The 19,503-nt window shown below is 38.3% G+C and overlaps 1 protein-coding gene across 1 annotated transcript; it reads left to right on the top strand.

The window, feature by feature from the left end:
• Positions 1-12,271: 12,271 nt before the first annotated feature.
• On the top strand, positions 12,272-13,457 carry LOC107766368 (TBC1 domain family member 5 homolog A-like; the record flags this gene model as incomplete). Its single annotated transcript, NM_001324913.1, is given in 1 exon segment — positions 12,272-13,457. A coding segment is annotated over 1 exon segment (1,041 nt). The 5' UTR covers positions 12,272-12,313.
• Between the last annotated feature and the right edge of the window lie 6,046 nt (positions 13,458-19,503).

The raw sequence follows: 19,503 nt of genomic DNA, 5'->3' as shown, positions 1-19,503 counted from the left end.
AATTTCTCATAAAGTATGCACATGCATCAATTTAAGAACGCTAACTAACTCTACTGGACTTTTTACACCAATTCATAAATCTTGCTTAATATGAGTGGTTGAACTGCACACTTCCTAATAGTTCTTTCTTTGAAAAATTGAATCAAAATTTAAGTTCTTTTTAATTTTTTGGGTCGATATTATTTTGATGCATTGATTATAATTCTTCAAATAGTTCATCAACTTTTCAGCCAAGGTTCACAAATAGTTAGAAATATTTATTTCTAATACAACTATAAATATATACGCCAACAATTTGTAGGTTGTAGTCGCCTTGATCATAAATCCAAATAAAGAATGGAGGCACCTATCAATACATTTTGAAATAAATATCAATAAATACAAAGTAGTAAAAAGCAGAAAATGAGCCAGAAGAGGAAAAAATATGGAGTGGGATGTGCCATTATTTTCAACCAACTCAACTGTCAATTACTTCCCCTCCCATTCAAATCTAATAAGAAGCCCCCCTTCTTTTTTCTTCTAATTTCCATGTATGTTTTTCTTTTCTTTTTTTCTGTAAGCTCTTGGAGAAACACATAAGAACCAAGCAAATTATTGGCTGCTAAAAGATGAGATCAAAGACTAAAACCATTTTCTCAGAAAAAGAAAGAAAAAAAACTTTCTAATTGCTAATAAGTTGAGCAATTCTATTTAAACCGACCTTATTAGTTAGTCTCTCCTCCTAAATTTGGGATTGCTCTCAGTGCAATTGAGTAGCCCGTCCTCTTCAAATTATTGATCTTTAACTCTTCCCATTTTTCTTCCTTTATTAGTTGTGTTTCAAGTACGAATTATTTTAGGTAGGGGCCGTTGGAGCTTAAACTTGCAATACCAATTAATAGAGGGGGAAATCATTATTTGTATTCGATACACGCATCGAGATATTGGAGAAATTTATTAAGATTTTTATATAGCATCGTGGGTAAATAAACATGCTAAACAAATGTAATTAAGTGACAAAAGCGTAAGTAAAAAAACGAATGCCAAATATCATATTTGTTCGTTTGGTGCATACATTTAGTGCGTATACATTTTTCTCAATACTAGATTGTCCCTGTAAAAGCACCCAAAAAAAAAAAAAACGAAGGAATGGCAAAAGCTTAAGAGTAATATAATAAATATTCGATGTTTATATCAAACAAGCAAATATAAAATACATGTCTTGCGTATATACTTTTATCACTCAAGTATGATGAAGTGATATGTACCTTCACGTGGATCTAACTAATATACTATTTACCATAAAAATACAGAAAATAATTAAATTTATAAGTTGTTTTAAAGATAGGCGGACTAATTCAATACAAATAATGAATTACATTAGATTAAACAGATAAATGACGTAATAAATTATCGAACCAATTTGGGAAGTGTTCCCGGACTCAGTGACAATTTTAATGAAGTGCCTGCCTTCGATCCCGGGATCACATTAATGATGAACTTATGAACAAAAGTAAGAACTTTGAATAACAAAGAAAATAAGAATATATTGCCTTGATATGCGTGTTACAATATCCCAAATGAATAATCATACCCCCTTTATATAGTAGGGAAGTTTTACCCTAAGTACAATTCCATAAAAAGTAAAAATCTTCCGTTTTATTAATCACCGATTTTCTGTCGATACGTGCCGAGATTCACGCCGTGACATCCGGCTAGTCACAGATATCACGGCCCTTTGTTGGTCACGCTCGATTATCTAGTAATGCTCTCTGAGGTTTTAGGGATTCAAATCGAACCCGGGGGTCGTGCCCCGATGCTTCCGAGAGCAGGTGTTTTGCCCGGACCCCGACTCGAGGGCTCCTTGCCTTGATTCTGGTTCCTTGCAGTCACGTCTCTTGCTCCGTTTACTTCATCAAAAATCGAGGCGTCCCACGGGCTCGATTTCACCCTTATATAGATAGTCCCCTCGTTTCTCGGAAAGTAAGTTTACGAAAATGGCGAGAAACGACATGTGCACTTCGATTCCTTCTTCAATACGCTGTGACAGAAACGACAAAGAATCTGAAACGTCCCGTCAACCGTGTCTTTTTATGACTTCAAACGCGTGTCATCCATCGACAGGTCATCCCTAGATATGAAATAGCACGAAGCCTCTATAAATACTCACCTCCTTCATTTATTGTTTTACCTTTTGACCAAAATTCTATATTCGAGTCTTCAGGATATTACTGCCCTTCTTCATAATCTAACATTTTTACCTCCGTTTTTCAAGATTTCTTAGTAAATTGCAAGCTTTTACTTATTTTCAACCCAAACCAGCGCACTTGACCTTTCATCTTCCAATTTTTCAAACTTTTTCGAGATAACAATGGCTAAAACTTCCAAAATTGTTCCCCAAAAAGTCGCTTCCTCTTCTTCACAACCGACCGCCGAAGTCGAGGAGACCACTCCCGACATGGTCATCCTCAAGAGATCCGCTCCGGGGCCGTCTACCGATGAACCGGCTGCCGAGCCTCCCATGAAAATGTTTGTCCCCGGAGGGTGCTCGGTCGTCGATGATTTTAAGGTCGAAAAGCCCTCATCGGTGTAGGGCCGATGTGAGGCGGTATCTATATTTGCTCCATCACTGAAGACGTCCTTCCTGTAGTTCTAAAGGACTGCGGGTGGGTAGATAAGGACTTAGTAGTCCCCGGGCCCGAGGACACCATTACTACCCATATGGAGGGGTATCTGAGTGTTTACACTTATCCCTTCACATTAGGACCGGTGGACCCGGTTATTCTGGACTTCTGCAAGAGGTATAAAGTATGCCTCGGTCAGATCCATCTCTCATTGTGGAGGATCGTAATCCTTCTTTGATACTTCGTGAATAAGACCTAATCTCGTCGGTTCACCACCGATCACCTACTCCGACTATACAATCCCCGAATCTTCCGAGGGGGATTGATAAAGCTCATACGCCGGGCTAGCAAAAGTCACATTTTCGAGCATCGATGATGACCGGAATTGGGGCTGGAAGGGACGCTTCGTCCGGGTGAAAATCACATACTTGATCCCTTCTGAGCTTATGCCATTCCCCAAGAAGTGGAATGTACGTAGGCACATCTTTCCTTTAAATGTTAATTTTACGTTCATCTCTTTTTTCCTCACCAGTATTTGTGGTGGTACAACTGTTGCTCTAGTCCCAAACGTCATTCCTCATTTTAAGGAGTGGATCGAGGGAATTTATTTGCAGATGCCTAATTCCGAACGCGTCGTGGCGTGAGCTCTCGAAGGGCCACTGGGAGGCCTGTTCTCACGGTAAGATTCCTCTCTTCCGAATAAGTAACATTAGGCTCCCTTTTAGCACCATATTCTCATTTCCTCTCTTTTCTTTTCGTAGGCTTGCCTAATACCATTGAGCTTAGGCCTGCGGTAGGGGACGAGGACCTGTCCGTTGATCCCTCCATTTTGGGGAAGCTCGGGGCTGAAGCAGGAGACAAGAAGAAAAGGAAGGCACTCGGTTCTCCGAGCTCAGAGAAGAAAAAGCAAGGAAAAGGTTGGCCCATAAGCCAAAAGAGAGTTCTAGCTATCGAGCACTCGACTCAGACTCGCTTTATCGGCTCAGGGATGAGTCCGAGGAATATGATATTTTTGTGGCCCGTGAGCCGACCTTCCCCAAAGAGACGGCGGCAACCGAGGGGGAAATAATAGAGGCTGATCCCCCTCAGGTTTGGGAGTCCGATGTAGAGATGAGGGTTGAGACCTCTCGAGACGCCGGCTCCACTCCACCTAGTGTCATTGAGATTTCGGGGTCGCCTTCATTCACCGAGTCCATGCTTGATGAAGCCCGAGCGGTGAAGGAGCAGTCCAAATAAGGGGCTCATACGATGGACAATCCCATTCGTTCTTTTTTTGAAGGTGTGGACTCGACCGCTCTGGAAGACTTCTCTGGGTTAGGCGACTTGGAGAATCCGAGGAAAGACCCGTCTTCAGAGGTCGGCGGTCTGAACTCGAGCCCAAAATTAATCAACCACTTCCTCGCCCCGAGCATGGATCCCGACCGTAAGAGGTCAATAATCTGCACTGTCCCGGAGGATGCCTGGGTTCTTTCTGCCCCTGTTGGAGTAGCAAGTTACCTCCAGTGCCTGGTAACTGAAGAAGATCATGCGAGAATGAATGAGGTGGATGTGTCGTGTTTGTTAAATGAAGCTCAGCAGGAGCTGAACCGGGTAAGGCATCATTACGCTCTTCCATCCTCTAGCTTAGTTTTGAATATTTCTCATGTCTTCTCTCTTTTATCTTTTTGCAGGCCTCGGTACTCCATCGTGAAAGTTTTCTCCAGTACCGGGCTGAGGTTAACCAGTTCGAGACTGAGGCCAGGGAGCTTGCCGAGAAGAGGGACACATATAAGCTTCTCAGCGAGTAACACGAAGGTGTCATCAAGAGTCTCTAGGCCAAGTTGGATGCTCAGAAGGAGCATGCCGACTTGGTGGAACAGCTAAAGATTTTTGAAGTTATCAATGATAACTTAGCCAAGGAGACTAACGACCAAACCTCGCAGGTCCAGCAGAAGATTGACAAGATCGACTAGCTTCGGGCTGAAATGAACGAGGTCCAGGGCATGGCCGATGTCTGGAAGGGAAAAATAGATCGACTGGCTTCAGAGAAGCAGACCGCCCAGGAGAAACTGTCATCGGTAGATGTCCAACTCTAAGTGGCGAAAGAGAAAGTCAATGCACGGGCTCGGCAAATCGAGGACCTCCAAGCTCAACTAGGCTCGACTATTGTTGGACTGGATGCCCTAGGCAAGAAGCTCGAAATAATGAGGTACGATTCGATAACCAGGGCTGATGCTGAAGAGATGGTGGCCAGTATAGGGCTGGTGTTGAGGAAGCTGAGGCCCACCTGAAAGTTACTGTTGAGTACGTGAAGCGATTGTCTCGAAGGGAGACCCTCGAGGATATCCATGCATGAGGTTTTGACCTATCGGCCGAGATCGAAAAGGCAAAAAGGCTCGAGGTAGAGGCCAAGAAGTTGGCTGAACCCGAGGGTGAAGAAGGCTCTGAGGGCTCCAACGAACCCGAAGATGGAGAAGACCCTGACGACTCTGGTGACGAGGTGGGTTCCAGTGGATATCATGCATAGGTGCCTTAGGAATGTTTGTCTCGTTATTATATTTTGTACATTTATTTTGTTGAGGCTGTTTTCACTGGCCTTTGTAAAGATATTTTGGAATGTATATATAAGGATTTTTCCCTTTTGGCAATTTTCAAGTTTATTACCTTTAAAATCCATTTTACAATTGCAAAGATTTCAAATGCGTTAGCATGGAATAAAACGTAGTAATAAGTTATTATTCATAGGTTCGAACAAGAATTGTTCTCGATGTAAGTGTTGTTTGAAACTTGTGGGGGCTCGGTATGACTGAAAGCTTTCCCCAAAGTGCTTGTTTAAATGTTCTTAGACTATAATTTGCCGAGGGTAACCTGTGAACCGGTTTGGAATTTTGATGGCTTTATGTTTTAATTACGGGCTTTGGACGTCATCGAGCCGTTTTTAGGGGTGGCCGTAGCCTTTTAAGTTCAGGCACTGCATAATAGGTTTTGTACCTCCGGGCTTCGATAGCTCGAGACGTCCGAGTTTGTCTTGGACAACAGTCCCCGAGTGGGGGTGGCGGTAACCTTTTAAGTTTAGGCACTGCCTAATAGGCTTTATATCCTCGGGCTTTGATAGCCCGAGTTATCCGAGTTTGTTTTGGATCATAGTCCCCGAGTAGGGGTGGCCGTAGCCTTTTAAGTTTAGGCACTGCCTAATAGGTTTTGTACCTCCGGGCTTCGATAGCTCGAGCCGTCCAAGTTTGTTTTGGACGATAGTCCCCGGGTGGGGGCAATCTATCGAATCTGGATAGAGGCAGCCCTTAGGACGATATCATTAAGGAACAAAATGTAACAGTCTTAAGGGACAAAATATGTATCAGCAAGGTAGAAACTTTCTTTCATTCATGTGCGTAATATACAAGATAGTAAGTGTGTACAAGCTTCATGTTATGGCTTAGGTGGTCTATGCGGGCACGATTCATTTGACCATTTGGCCCTTACAATAAATCCTATCCATCGAGCCTAGACTTTTCAAGCACAAAGTTTCTTTCCTTTCTAAAAATCATTACCCTAAGGTGATGGCCCCCAGTATTCGTGGTCAATCGTCGAGAGGGCTCGGATACTATTGAGGTGACCATCGTTTCCGATTCAAAACCGGTCTTCGATTCTAAGTTAGCACGATCTATTGTTGCCTCGTTAAAAATCTTACTGGAAAACCCACCTGGGACAAAATTGGCTCAAGGGGAAAAGAGTGCAACGCGTGCTTTCAGGACTAACAACTACATCATCCTTTGATTGTTGCCTGCAAGTGATAGTCCAATTCGCAATATATATATATAAAGAAAGAATTAATGGGGTCGTACCTTAGTAGTAGTATCATTTTAAGTGGGTCACGTTCCAGTTGTTCGGTAGCCACTCATCATTCCCTGTTTCGAGTTTGTACGAATATTTACCGGTAATCTCGATAATTCGATATGGACCTTCCTAATTCGGTCCCATCTTCCCTTCGTTCTAGTTCTGGGTATTCAGTGTCACCTTTTTTAACAGCAAGTCCCTGATATTGAAGTGCCAGAGGTTGGCTCTCCGGTTGTATTACCTTTTGATTCGCTATTTCTGGGCGGGCAACCGGACAAGGGAGACCTCATGCCTCTCATCCAATAGTTCTAGGCTCATGCCCATGGCCTCACCGTTCGACTCTACGATCGCATATCGAAACCTGAAACTCGATTCTCCTATCTCGACTGGTATTAGTGCTTCGGCACCGTAGACCAACAAAAATAGGGTGGCCTCGGTACTTGACTTTGAGGTCATACGGTATGCCCACAGGACATCGGGAAACATTTATGGTCAAACTTTTCTTAAGGTTTTGGAGTATGGTCTTGTTTGTAGACTTCCCCTGCCCGTTCCCATAAGGGAGATAGGGTGTTGACAAGATTCTTTTGATCTTATGATCCTCGAAAACTTTGCTTACCTTACTAAAGATGAACTGCTTCCTGTTGTCACATACGATATCGGTCGGCATCTTGAACCGACATATTATGTGGTCCCAAATAAGATCAATAACTTTTTTTTCTCTGACTTTCTCAAATGCATGAGCCTCAACCCATTTAGAAAATTAGTCGGTCATAAATAATATAATTTGAGCCTTACCGGGTCCCCATGGCAGGGGACCGACGATGTCCATTCCCTATTTCGTGAATGGCCAAGTTGACAAGACCAAATGTAGTAGCTCCCCAAGTTGATAGATCATTGGTGCATGCCTCTTACAGCCGTCACATTTCTGCACGAACTCCTTTGCATCTTTCTCCATGTCGATCCAGTAATAGCCTGCTCTGATTATCTTACGAACCAATGATTCGGCCACCGAATGGTTCCCGCATGTGCCTTCGTGAACATCCTTCAAAACATATTCGGTGTCTCCCGGTTCAGACGTTTGGCGAGTGGACCATCGAACGTTCTTCTGAATAGGGTGTTATCGTCGAATAGGCTGAACCCAACCGCCTTCATACACATAGCTCTCGATTCTTTAGGATCCAAGGGAAGTTTCCGATTTTCAGGTAATCTATATACTTGTTTCTCTAGTCCCAGGTTAAGCTTGTCGAGTTTATCTCAACGTTGCCTTCTTCCACTACTGATTTCATGAGTTGTACAACCATTCCCGAACTGAATTCATCGTCATCAACTGATGACCCCAAGTTAGCTAGAGCATCGGCTTCGCTGTTTTGATCCTTGGGTACATGTTGCAGGGTCCACTCGTTGAATTAATGTAGTATTACCTGTAGTTTATCCAAGTATCTTCGCATTCATTCCTCTTTCACTTCGAACGTCCCATTAACTTGATTCACCACAAGGAGGGAATAGAATTTAGCTTCGATCACCTCGCCCCCCAGGCTTTTAGCCAGTTCAAGACCTACAATCATGGCCTCATTCTTAGTCATATCTCACAGTCCTAATAGAATGCCTAACTATGTTACCCGTGGGCTGCTTCCATACGATGCCAAGTCCGGACCCCTTTGCGTTCGAAGCACCATCCGTAAAGAGGGTCCAAATCCTCGAGAAGGTCTTCGAGGTTAACAATAATTCCTTTTCGACTTCGGGTATTATGGCCGACGTGGCATCAACCACAAAGTCTGCCAAAATTTGAGATTTAATGGCGGTTCGGGGTCGATATTCAATATCGTACCCACTAATTTCAACGACCCATTTGTCCAATCGTCCTGAGAGCTTGGGCTTCGCTTTTATGTTCCTCAATGGGTAAGTAGTCACGACACATATGGGGTGGTATTGAAAGTATGGCCTCAACTTCCTAAAGGCGCTTAGCAAAGCGAGCGCCAATTTCTCCAGGTGAGGATACCTCGTTTCGGCCTCGTATAGAGTCCTGCTAACATAATATATAGGAAATTACGTACCTTCTTTTTCCCGGACTAGGACTCCACTTACCGCTATCTCAGATACCACTAAGTACAGGCACACCTATTTATCTTTCTTCAAAGTATGAAGCAAAGGTGGACTCGAAAGGTACCATTTGAATTCTTCCAAAGCTTGCTGGCACTCCGAGGTCCACGAGAAGCTATTCTTATTCTTCTTCAATAACGAGAAGAACCGATGGCCCTTGTCGAAGGACCTCGAAATGAATCGACCCAAGGCGCCTATGCGCCTGGTTAGCCTTTGAACGACCTTGACGTTATCCACCACAGTGATGTCTTCTATGGCCTTGATCTTGTCGAGATTGATCATAGCTCCTTTTGACAAGGTCTCTCAACTTTTTCAGCCAAACGAACTTGATTTCATCATCTTCCAAGTCGTTCCCTTTCATGGCGCATGTGTAGGAGGTCATATGTTCTTTTGGATCAGTTATCCCATTATACTTCGGAATTTCGGACATACAGTACTTCTTTGGGATTGCCTTCGGAGTTACGCTCGGAGGGAAAGGCTTTTGGACAAATATTTTGGAATCCAGGCCCTTCAGTATAGGTGGTACTCTTGGGATTTGATCGCCCATGTAGTTATAGGTCTCCATTTTTTTGTTGTTGGCTTCGAATTTCTTTTCTTCCAACTCCACCCGTTTCGTCAGTTCCTCAAGCATCTTATTATCTCAGGGTTGGTCCCGAGTTATGCTTCACCCGGCCTTTCTGTGGCCGGTCCATTTCTGCGAGCATTTTCCTAGGATGATTCGGGCTCAACCCTACTGGGGGTGCGACTTTGATTCTGCAACTCGACTATAACTGCCTGTTGAGCCTGTAACATTTCGAAGATCACGCGCAAATTGATCCCATCACCTTCGCCGTCGTGTGTACTCTGGGCTATCGACCAAGCTCCCACGCGGATGCTATTTTCAGGGTCAATAGGCAAGTTTGCTTCGATAGTCACGTGTGAGTTAGCATTGATCAGATCAGAGACTGGGACTTCGTTGGGGTCAACAAGGGGCACCTCGTTGCTAAGTACCATGCTATTGTTCTCGCCATGGTGGTCGGATTAAGTATCCACATTCAAATTGGCAGATTGGGAGTTCGACATTTTTAATTTTGACCTGAAATTAAAAACTCAAAGAACAAGTCTAAAATAAAGTGTGTTATGGAAATTGATATCAATTGCCACTATTATCCTTAGCCCTACGGTGGGTGCCAAACCGTTTACCTTAAAAAACGAATAACAATTAAATTTATAAGTGGTTTTAAGGATACGCGGATTAATTCAATACAAATGATAAATTGTGTTAGATTAAATAGATAAAGGATATAATAATTTTTCAAACCAATTAAGGGAAGTGATCTCGGACTCAGTGACAACTTTAATGAAATGCCTGCCTTCGATCAGAGGCTCACGTTAATGATGAATTAATGAACAAAAGTAAAAACTTTGAATAAAAGAGAAAATAAGAGTATATTGCCTTGATATGCGTATTACAATGTCCCTAATGAATAATCAGACCCCTATTTATATAGTAGGGGAGTTGTACCCCAAGTACAATTCTCTAAAAGGTAAAAATCTTTCGTTTTACTAATCACCGATTTTCTGCCGATAGGTGCCGAGATTCACGCCGTGACATCCGGCTGGTCACGGATATCACGGCCCTTTGTTGGTCGCGCTCGATTATCTGATAATGCTCTCCGAGGTTTTTAGGATTCAAATCGAACCTGGGGATCGTGGCCCCGATGCTTCCGAGGGCAAGTGTTTTGCCCGGACCCCGACTCGAGGGCTCCTTGCCTCGATTCCGGTTCATTGTAACCACGTCTCTTGCTCCGTTTACTTCATTGAAATTCGAGGCGTCCCATGGGCTCGATTTCATCCGTAAACATATACATTGTCTTGTAAATTATTTTTCACATTATTCGTGTAATTTAATATGCTGTAACAAGTTGTTTGCTTTATTTTTCTGTTAACTTTTTATTTAGAATGAATAATTATTTGTAATTATCTTTTTAGGGAATCTCATAATATACAATTAAATGAAATGTCAGTATATTAGAGTTACTCTTCTCAATTTAGGTTGTAACACTAAAAGTTAAATGATTTGGTAGTGTAAATATGAGTGTAGATAAGTATTTTCTATACCTAAGCGTGCACAAAAGGGATTGAGTAGTAGGAAAATTTCAGCATAAGAAGTAAAAGGGGTACCCCTATTGACGTTAGTCTATTACACAATAGATGAAGAGTTAGGCACATGGTATGAATCCCATTACTTTCAATGTCCCCCATTGCCACTCTTTCCTTTCTCAGTCACTCCTCACTCCACAATCCCCGCTTCTTTTCTTTCCAATTTTCCCTTCATCTCCTCACTCGTTTTCCTTTCTCTCTCCCCTTTTTCTTTCTTGCCCTTTTCTTTTTCTTTCTTCTTTATATTAGTTTCTCTTTTTTTTTCTTTTTGTAGTTTCAATAACCTCTTGTTCGGTAAGGGGGACTGGGCCCAGAGAAGAACCGGGGGTTGTCCTTTTCTTTTTCTTTTTCTTTTTAGTTATTCGGCAACCTCAAATACAAGATAATGAGTAATTATTTTATTTATCCAAATGTAACTCGAACTATTAACTTAAAAATAGAAGTAGAGGAGTCTAATTACTTGTCAGCTGGTTTGTTATTTTAGTCTGTAATATGAGATCTAGTAGCAGTAGTTAAGAGTTTATAGTCGAGTCGGCGAGTTTCGAATTTCACATTGTTAAAGAAAAAGCTTAAATTTTTAGATGAATTTTGAAAACGTTGTTAGTTATTTTTACCTTAATTTAAGAACAACATACTTTCCTACCTTACACGGTGATACGAGCTCACTAGGGTAAGGAAAAGCCCATATTCTTAAGCCTTAACCATTGAATAGAGGAAATTTAACACTTCACCTACCAAAAATAAAATTAGTAAATTGCCAAAAAAGAATTAGTTATCAAATTTATGTTACATTGGATTGTCAATCGAGTTATTGTAGTGGGAATTTTGACCTTGGATTACTTACTTGGAACCTACTACCTCGGGATCCTTTACCATATGTATCAAAAGTTGCGTAAACCCTAAAAGCTTAAAGTTATATTCTTTAGAATCATTACTAATTTTGTTGTGTTCTTGAAAAGTTAATTGATTTAAAATTATTATGAAAAGAAAAGGAAAACTACGATCTTCCAGCTAAAGCACAAGGATTACGCTTTGAGCCGCATGACTGAATCTTAAGGATAAAGTTAAATGCATATAATTGTAGTTTTCTGCAAGTGCATATATAATAAACGTACGGCTCTAGAGGAAATTACAAAAACTAAAGAAAAATAAAATGATAAAGAGGAACTCAGTATTTAGAAATATATTATAAATGATTATCTGCCTTATTTTCAATTATCAATTAACTTACTATAAATTGTTACTCCTATTTTGAAGTGATATAATATAATATTATAATTCTTTTACAGTATCGGAAAATTAAACTCTAAACAAATTAGAAACATCCATCGAACAAATGAACCCTTTTGTTAAAGTGCTATAATTACGGAGGGGACCACTTTCTTCCTCCATTTTTCCTGTCCCCATTTGCACCTAATAAGCATGAAAAATGGAGGGAGAGATAATCACTCCCCACTCAAAAATTAAAACTAAAGGAAAAAGGAAAGTAAATGTTTAAAAATTGGAACTAATAAGAAATTCAAAACAAATAAGTAGACACACAAAAGAGAGATAAAGGGTCTCTATATAAAGACAGTCCATTGCAAGTTCACAGCCATAGAGGAATTACACAACATAATTTCACATCTCTCTCTTAATTCTTTTGCCTATCCAAAATGGCACCCATTGCCAAACATTTCTCCCTTATCTTCCTCCTTACTCTCTTGTCTTCACTCCAAATTCATGCAAGGGACGGTCAATTCTTCAACAAAGTCCCCAGCAACAATGGTGAGAAAGAGACACAAACAGTTATTCCCAACAAAGAACAAGAACCTAATTTCATGCCAGAGAATGAAAATGGAGCCTATGGCCTATATGGTCATGACTCTGTCACCACTAATAATCCTTCTGTCCACAATCTTCCCAACAGCAAATACCTTCCCAAGAATTACAACCCTGTTTCTTATGTGACTGTCCCTGAGGACAACACTAATGAAAATGATTTGAATAACAATGAGTTCACACCCAAGCACACTACAACCACCACTGCCTCTAATAACAACCAATTCTACAGTGGTCCCACCAATTACGGGAACAGCAACAACAACAATAACAACAACCAACAACAGTACTATAATGGCGTCAGTGATTATAGTACTAGGAGCAACAACCAGCAGCAACAGTTCTACGGCGGTGACAACTTTTACAGTAACAACCAGCAGAAGCAGCAGTACTACAACGGTGGCAACACTTACAATAATAACGATAACAACAACAACAATGAAGAGGAGGAGTACTACAATAATGGTAACACTTATTACAACAATAACAACAACAACGAGCAAGAGGAGTTGAGTGAAACAAGATTAAGTGCCAGTACTTACAGCACCAACCCAACAAATTACGGAAACAATTACAACAACAATCAAGAACAAAGCTACTCCACCAACTACAATAACTACAATACTGGCAAAAGTAATTACAGAGTGCACCAGCAGCAGGGGATGAGTGACACAAGATTCTTGGGAAATGGGAAATTCTATTATGATATCAACGCTGGGAAGCATGCTAGGGATCCATATGAAAATGCAAGAGAATTTGCTGCAATGAACCAACAGTACAACAACAGGAACACCTATGGAAACAATGAATACAACAGCAACAACAACAACTTTGAGAATGAAGAGGAGTTCCAAGTTGAAGACAACATGCCTTGAGCTTTTGTTCAACACTTTGATGAAAAAAAAAAGAAAGTAAACATAGTGAGCCAAAAGGAATGTTATGTGTCCCACAATTATCATTGATGTTGTTTTCCTTTTTTATCTAAGTTATATTTTATTAGCAAAATGTTAATTAAACTACAGAGTTATTTTTGGGCGTTTTATGTATAATTATGATGAATTTCTACTGATATGTATGGCTATGATTATAAGGACTTGGATTTTTAATGTGCTGAAATCGACAGTAAATAAAAATTGTAGTGATCAAATATCATTGTGTCAACTAGCTTCTGCCAGTAAGCAATCTAATGTCAGTCAGGGTATTTTACTAGTCTGCAGTAAAAACTGCACCTATAATTATGTCGCATATATAATATTGACCGGATTAGTATAATTCTGCTAGTCTACTAGTGAGAGTGAAGATGCTCTAGTCTGTTTAATTTTTCTAAATTTAATTTCTGACGAATAAATAATTATCATGCCAAGTTGTGTGAAGTATACTTAATTATGATTAATAATACAACTTTATCAGAGATATGAAATACCTACCAACACTGAAATATTTATTTGTAAAGGCAGTGTACACTCTGCCCTCTAGGTTCTGAAGACTGTTCTTTGGGACCTAAAATCTCACCATCTTGTGTTGGGTTGTAGAGGGAAGAGGTCCCTATATAATCTATGACTTATTCGTTCTCCTTTTCTTTCTTTCTTTTTTTTTCCTTTTTTTAATAGATGGTGTCCTTATTAGGTTGTGTGCACTTTGATTATCCAATAATTCTATTTGATTATCCAATAATTCTATTCATCAAAGTTTAAATAATATGAAGAAAAAAAAAATCACCTACCTTTTTTTCCAATTGAAATTTAAATTGTGATCTTCCATATCCTGATGATTGCGGTAATCCGGAAATCTGTTCGAATTCAGTTACAATATTTGATGCGAGCCCGTTTGTTGTAGTCTTAATGTGCAAGATTATCTTGGCAATTACTTGCGACTTGCGAGTTAAATTCTTTTAATAAATTAATCAAAGTGCGTACAAATTAATCCAACACCATTAATATAAAAAAGAACAAGAAAAAAGAAGAAGAAAAAGAATAGAGAACAAAGACAATTATTAAATTTTTTCATGGTGTCAATTTTCCGTTTGATTCATGTTTCTTTTAAAATTTCTTTTTTTTTTCTCCTTTTCTTTCACGTTATTTCCCCTTTTACTCAAATAGAGATACCCATCACTTTTTAAAACCATACATGTTTTTTACCTTATTTATCAGTAAATTCATTTATTTTTTTCTTTTCTTTCTCTATTTGTTTTAAAGACAGTTTTAAGACAGAGACTTGTATCAACATAGTGACCATGCCCACCAACATTTGTTAACAACCATTGCTTCCTCCACCAGTTCCACGAGTATTTCACTCTCCAGCATTTAATGCTTTGAAAATCGGAAGCACTAATTTTTTATTTGATTTTAATTTTTGCTTTTTGTCGCTGTGAATTACATGTATTTTTGCTTTGTGTAGGTTTATATAAATGGTTACTTATAATTCCTGCATTATACCTTCAAATGTCAGTTAACCTTTTATCAACTAATTGAAAATAATAATCTAAGGCATAGTTTGGTAGTCGAATTCAAGACTAGATTAATGCAAGATAATTTTCACAGTACGTTTGGTGGAGAATTGAAATACTGATATCTATTATCTACCATATATACCTACCAAATGACCTTATATACTAACACTTATCGACGTTTCGTCCGTGGCAAACAAAAAGTAATTCTAAGTATATACACAACACCACACAAAACTAATTAATTAATTTCTCTTTTTTTCTAATTTCATAAAAATATGGTTCTTCAAGTTTCTTCTGGATGAGGCATGGATATAGTGAAAGCAAATTAAATTCATCACTGCCAATCTAGCATAGTTTGGTGGATGGACACTATTTAATGAAGGGACCCCCCCGCCCCCCTCCCCCACCCCAAAGCCCCAGACAACCTTCTCTACAATGGGTTGATTTGTCCACATATCAAATATTTGTAAGTGAAAGTTGCATAGGGGCATGGAACCATTGGAGCTGATGGCGAGAGTCATATGCTACAATTAAATGATATAAAAACAAAACTTAAAATAAAAGAATTTAATCTATGTATATTTTCGACGTAAAGAATTATTGCGCTATCAGTGTAACAATATATTTTAACTTATTATATTTTTTAGTTTACTAGTTTTAGTTATTATGAACAGTTATATGTAGTTCTCTCCTAGATAATTTGATAGGGCAAAAATTAATTTATGCTCTTAATGTATAAAAAGTCAAAATTAAAAGATAAAGAAAGTCAAAAACCACAACATATTTTCAATGGACTTTTGTCTGCCGTGAATGGCGGGTCGTCTTAGAAATCTTTGTTTGATTTTCTATTTTTTATTTTATTTTATTTGGAAAGAATGAATCATTTGATTTTCGTCTTTCAATGTGTGCTTCAAGCTTCTTATAAAACTTTTTGACTTTCTTTTTATCTCTTTGAATCGAAACTACTTGTCATTGTCCTATAGAGTTCTTTCAACTCTCTGTTTACTTTTTTTTCTTTTGCTTTACTTTAATAGTTCTCACTTTGTTTCGCAGCAAAGTTTTAAGTTTTGGAATTGAATGGAATTCCATTATGAGTTTGCTTCTATACTCAATTCCTGGTGACAATTAAAGTCATGCGTCATAATTAGACATTGAGTATTGGTACTTCCTTTGCTTTAAGAAAGAAAACATACTCGTGAAACTTCTTCTTCTTTTTCCCAGATGGAAAAGGAAAGAATTTAAACTTTTATGTAGTAAAAAATATACACTATCAAAATACTTAAAGATAATCATATATAACCTTTCATAATAAGCAAAACTAGCTAGTTATCAAAAAGATAACGCATAAATTTATAATAACAAAATTAATTGTTAGTGTAAAAGTTATCTATATTATCAGAGTATGGAAGTAAAATCCAAAAGAAGATATATATGATACACTCCATAATCCGTGGTTGATGATTATATTTTTCAGCAAACTTTGAAGATACAACACCAAGGTTAAAAGTGGGCTCATCTAGGTTAAGTATGAATTTTTGTGAAGAATTACCTCGAATCAGTTGTAACCATGTGTTTCGAAAACAAACCCCCAACATGTATTTCAAACGTCCTAACCTTGGTATTATAAAATGTTGTGGCATATATCTATGAGTCTACATTCATAGAAGAGTAATTAGTAAGGAACTAAATTCAGTTTTGACTACTTTCGTCTGGTATTGCTAGAACAATAAGGGGATAGCAAGGTTATTAAGTATAATTTTATATTATTATTTAAGATTAAGATCATGTGCAAAATAAATGGTAGCTAACTGTGGTTAAGTACTGCAGTATGTAATTACTATAGTTAAATAAAGTGACTAGTGTCATTTAGAAATTTGTTTGATGTAAATATCGGGTTAGTTTTTACCATTTTATCAAGGAACAGGAAGGAGAGTTTGTTCTAATTTGGGAACCAAAAACATTGCATGAATAAGCAAGTCTTTAGAACGTGCGATTCACTCGCAAGAGAAACAATGGAAGAGAAAATAAATAACTACCGCATTTATTGATGATTGACACTAATTTAGTGTAACTTGAATAGGTAGTTCTATGTGATATAGGTGCATATATCACATAGATCAGAAGACATTTCCTTACAAAAGTAGGGTTTGGTCCAAACTGAGAGTACTACTCATTATGTTTTAGGAGTATGGAAATGCTGAAAATCTGGAATTTGCATGTGGTGTGGTTGATCCATAAATTATCATTTTCTCTTATAATCATCACTCCCATCTTCTTTAATTTACCTCATAACTCTGCATATAATCAGAACTCAAACATAGCTACCACTTACCAGTTGCACTTGATTATCTAATAAATAGACCCTTGTGGTCCGATCTTTCTCCGAATCCTGCGTATAGTGAGAATTTAGTGCACCGCACTGCCCTTTATATCTTCCTTCTGACTTCACACATGTAACACTATTTATATCTTCCAGGCATTAGTTAATTTTTCCTAGTGTACTAAACTTTTTAATCTTAGAACCTTAATTTTTCATAAACACGTATTGTGTTTATGTTATCCATGAGTGGCAGTCCCTATCTCTAAGTGTTTTCAGTATATTATAGTGGTTGAATTGGCCAAATTATGAAGTGATAATGGTGAAAAAACTATAAAAAAAAAAAGATGGTAAGAAAAATAATAATTTACAAGGATATAATCTTCAAGGAAGATTTTGCGATTTCTATGGATTCGCCAACTTGTACCACTCGGTTTGAATCAGACAAAATTCGATCCCTTCTTCTAAATTTTCCTCGTCCATATATATATTCACGGGACTCCAATCCCAAAAGAATTTTAAAATAAATTTGTAATTCTGACTATGAGAGTCAACTTATAAATTATAATGTTTATAATATGGCCAAATTTTTATGACATTTGCCATGACATAATATCTATTATAATAAATTTGTGGTTCATGACATAATATCCATTATAACAAAATTGTGGATCATGACATTTGCCATGATGTAATATCCATTATTAGGCCAAGGATTTCTTGCTATAAATAGAGGAGTTTCTCCTCATTTGCAAACACACCAATTCAAGAGCTTTTCACTCTTGTCTTTTTTTCTCCTCCTTTATTTCATTATAGAGTATTTTGTAAGAGAGTGAGTGTTGGGAAATACTTGTGTGAACCCTTTCTTTGGAGTGATCTTGTGAGGTTATTCTCTTGGGGTATTTGGGATTAATTAGAGTATTTACTCTAATTTTGTACTCTCTTTTGTACTCTTGTTGGTATAGTGAAATTGCTTTTCTCCGCTTGTGGACGTAGGTCACCTTGACCGAACCACGTTAAATTTGTGTCTTCTTTATCTTCTTTAATTGCCGTTATTATCAACTTCCATTGTCTTTGTTATTGTCATTATACCTGTCACGACCCAATTTCACCTATAGGTCGTGATGACGCCCAACACTACAGCTAGGCAAGCCAACTAATAAGTCAAACGTACATTGGTTAAACTTTTATTAAAAAAATAAAAATAATAAAATATCAATTTCTACCAATGTGTGTGCCAAGACACGGTGTCACAAGTGCATGAGCATCTAGTAGATTATACAAAACTCCAAATACTGTCTGAAATGAAATAGACAGAATATAAATATCAGAAGAGACACTGGTAGCTGCAGAACGGCTCAGAAAGGCAGCTCACCACTATGCCTCGGGATGATGTGGGTATGTGATGATAGGTCCTCCACTAGTACCTGTCTCAGATCCTGCACAAAAAGTGCATCAAGTGTAGTATGAGTACGTAAACAACGTGTACCCTAAGTATCAAGCCTAATCTCGAAGTGGTAGAGACGGGATGGCCGACTTTGACACTCACTATGGGTCAATAATATTTGAAATAGAATTAGAATATTCAAATCAGCATGATTTACAGAATTTACAAATAATTTATTTAATCAGCGGAAATAATCAAATTCCTTCAAATGTAACAATTCTCAATATATTAATTAAATTTCTTCAATTCAAATAAATTCCAAATTTATCAATTAAATCTCATTTACAGGAGTAACAATTAATTCCTAAACAAGCAAGAATAATAATTCATTAAATTCCAAGGATTTTTCAATTTATTAATTAGCTTCACAAGCTGAAATAAATTATTAAAGTATCGTGTAATTATTATTATTAAGCACGATTTCTGCCGAGGACGTACGGCCCGATCCAGAGTGTCGTGTACACTGCCGAGGGACGTGCAGCGCGATCCATAGATGCATCTATCCTGCCGAGGCATTCGGCCCGCTCCACAAGAAATGAGGACATTTTCTTATGTGCCTCCGGAAGGAGAGTATATTCATTATAAGATGAATTTGGGAGGAGAACAATTTCTTTTAACAATTCATTGATTTAAACAGACAATCAAGCCTATGAAATTTTCATCCTTTAATATCTTTATCTAACAATTCACAATATATTCATATAGATATCAATTAATATAAATAAATCAAAGAATATAATTTACACAAGTAAGGCATGCTTTGAGTCCTAAACTACCCGGACTTTAGCATTAATAGTAGCTACGCACAGAC

Source organism: Nicotiana tabacum, chromosome 17 (genome assembly GCF_000715075.1).
Source record: "Nicotiana tabacum cultivar K326 chromosome 17, ASM71507v2, whole genome shotgun sequence".
Taxonomy (NCBI): Eukaryota; Viridiplantae; Streptophyta; class Magnoliopsida; order Solanales; family Solanaceae; genus Nicotiana; species Nicotiana tabacum.
This window is presented reverse-complemented; position numbering and strand designations above follow the sequence as displayed.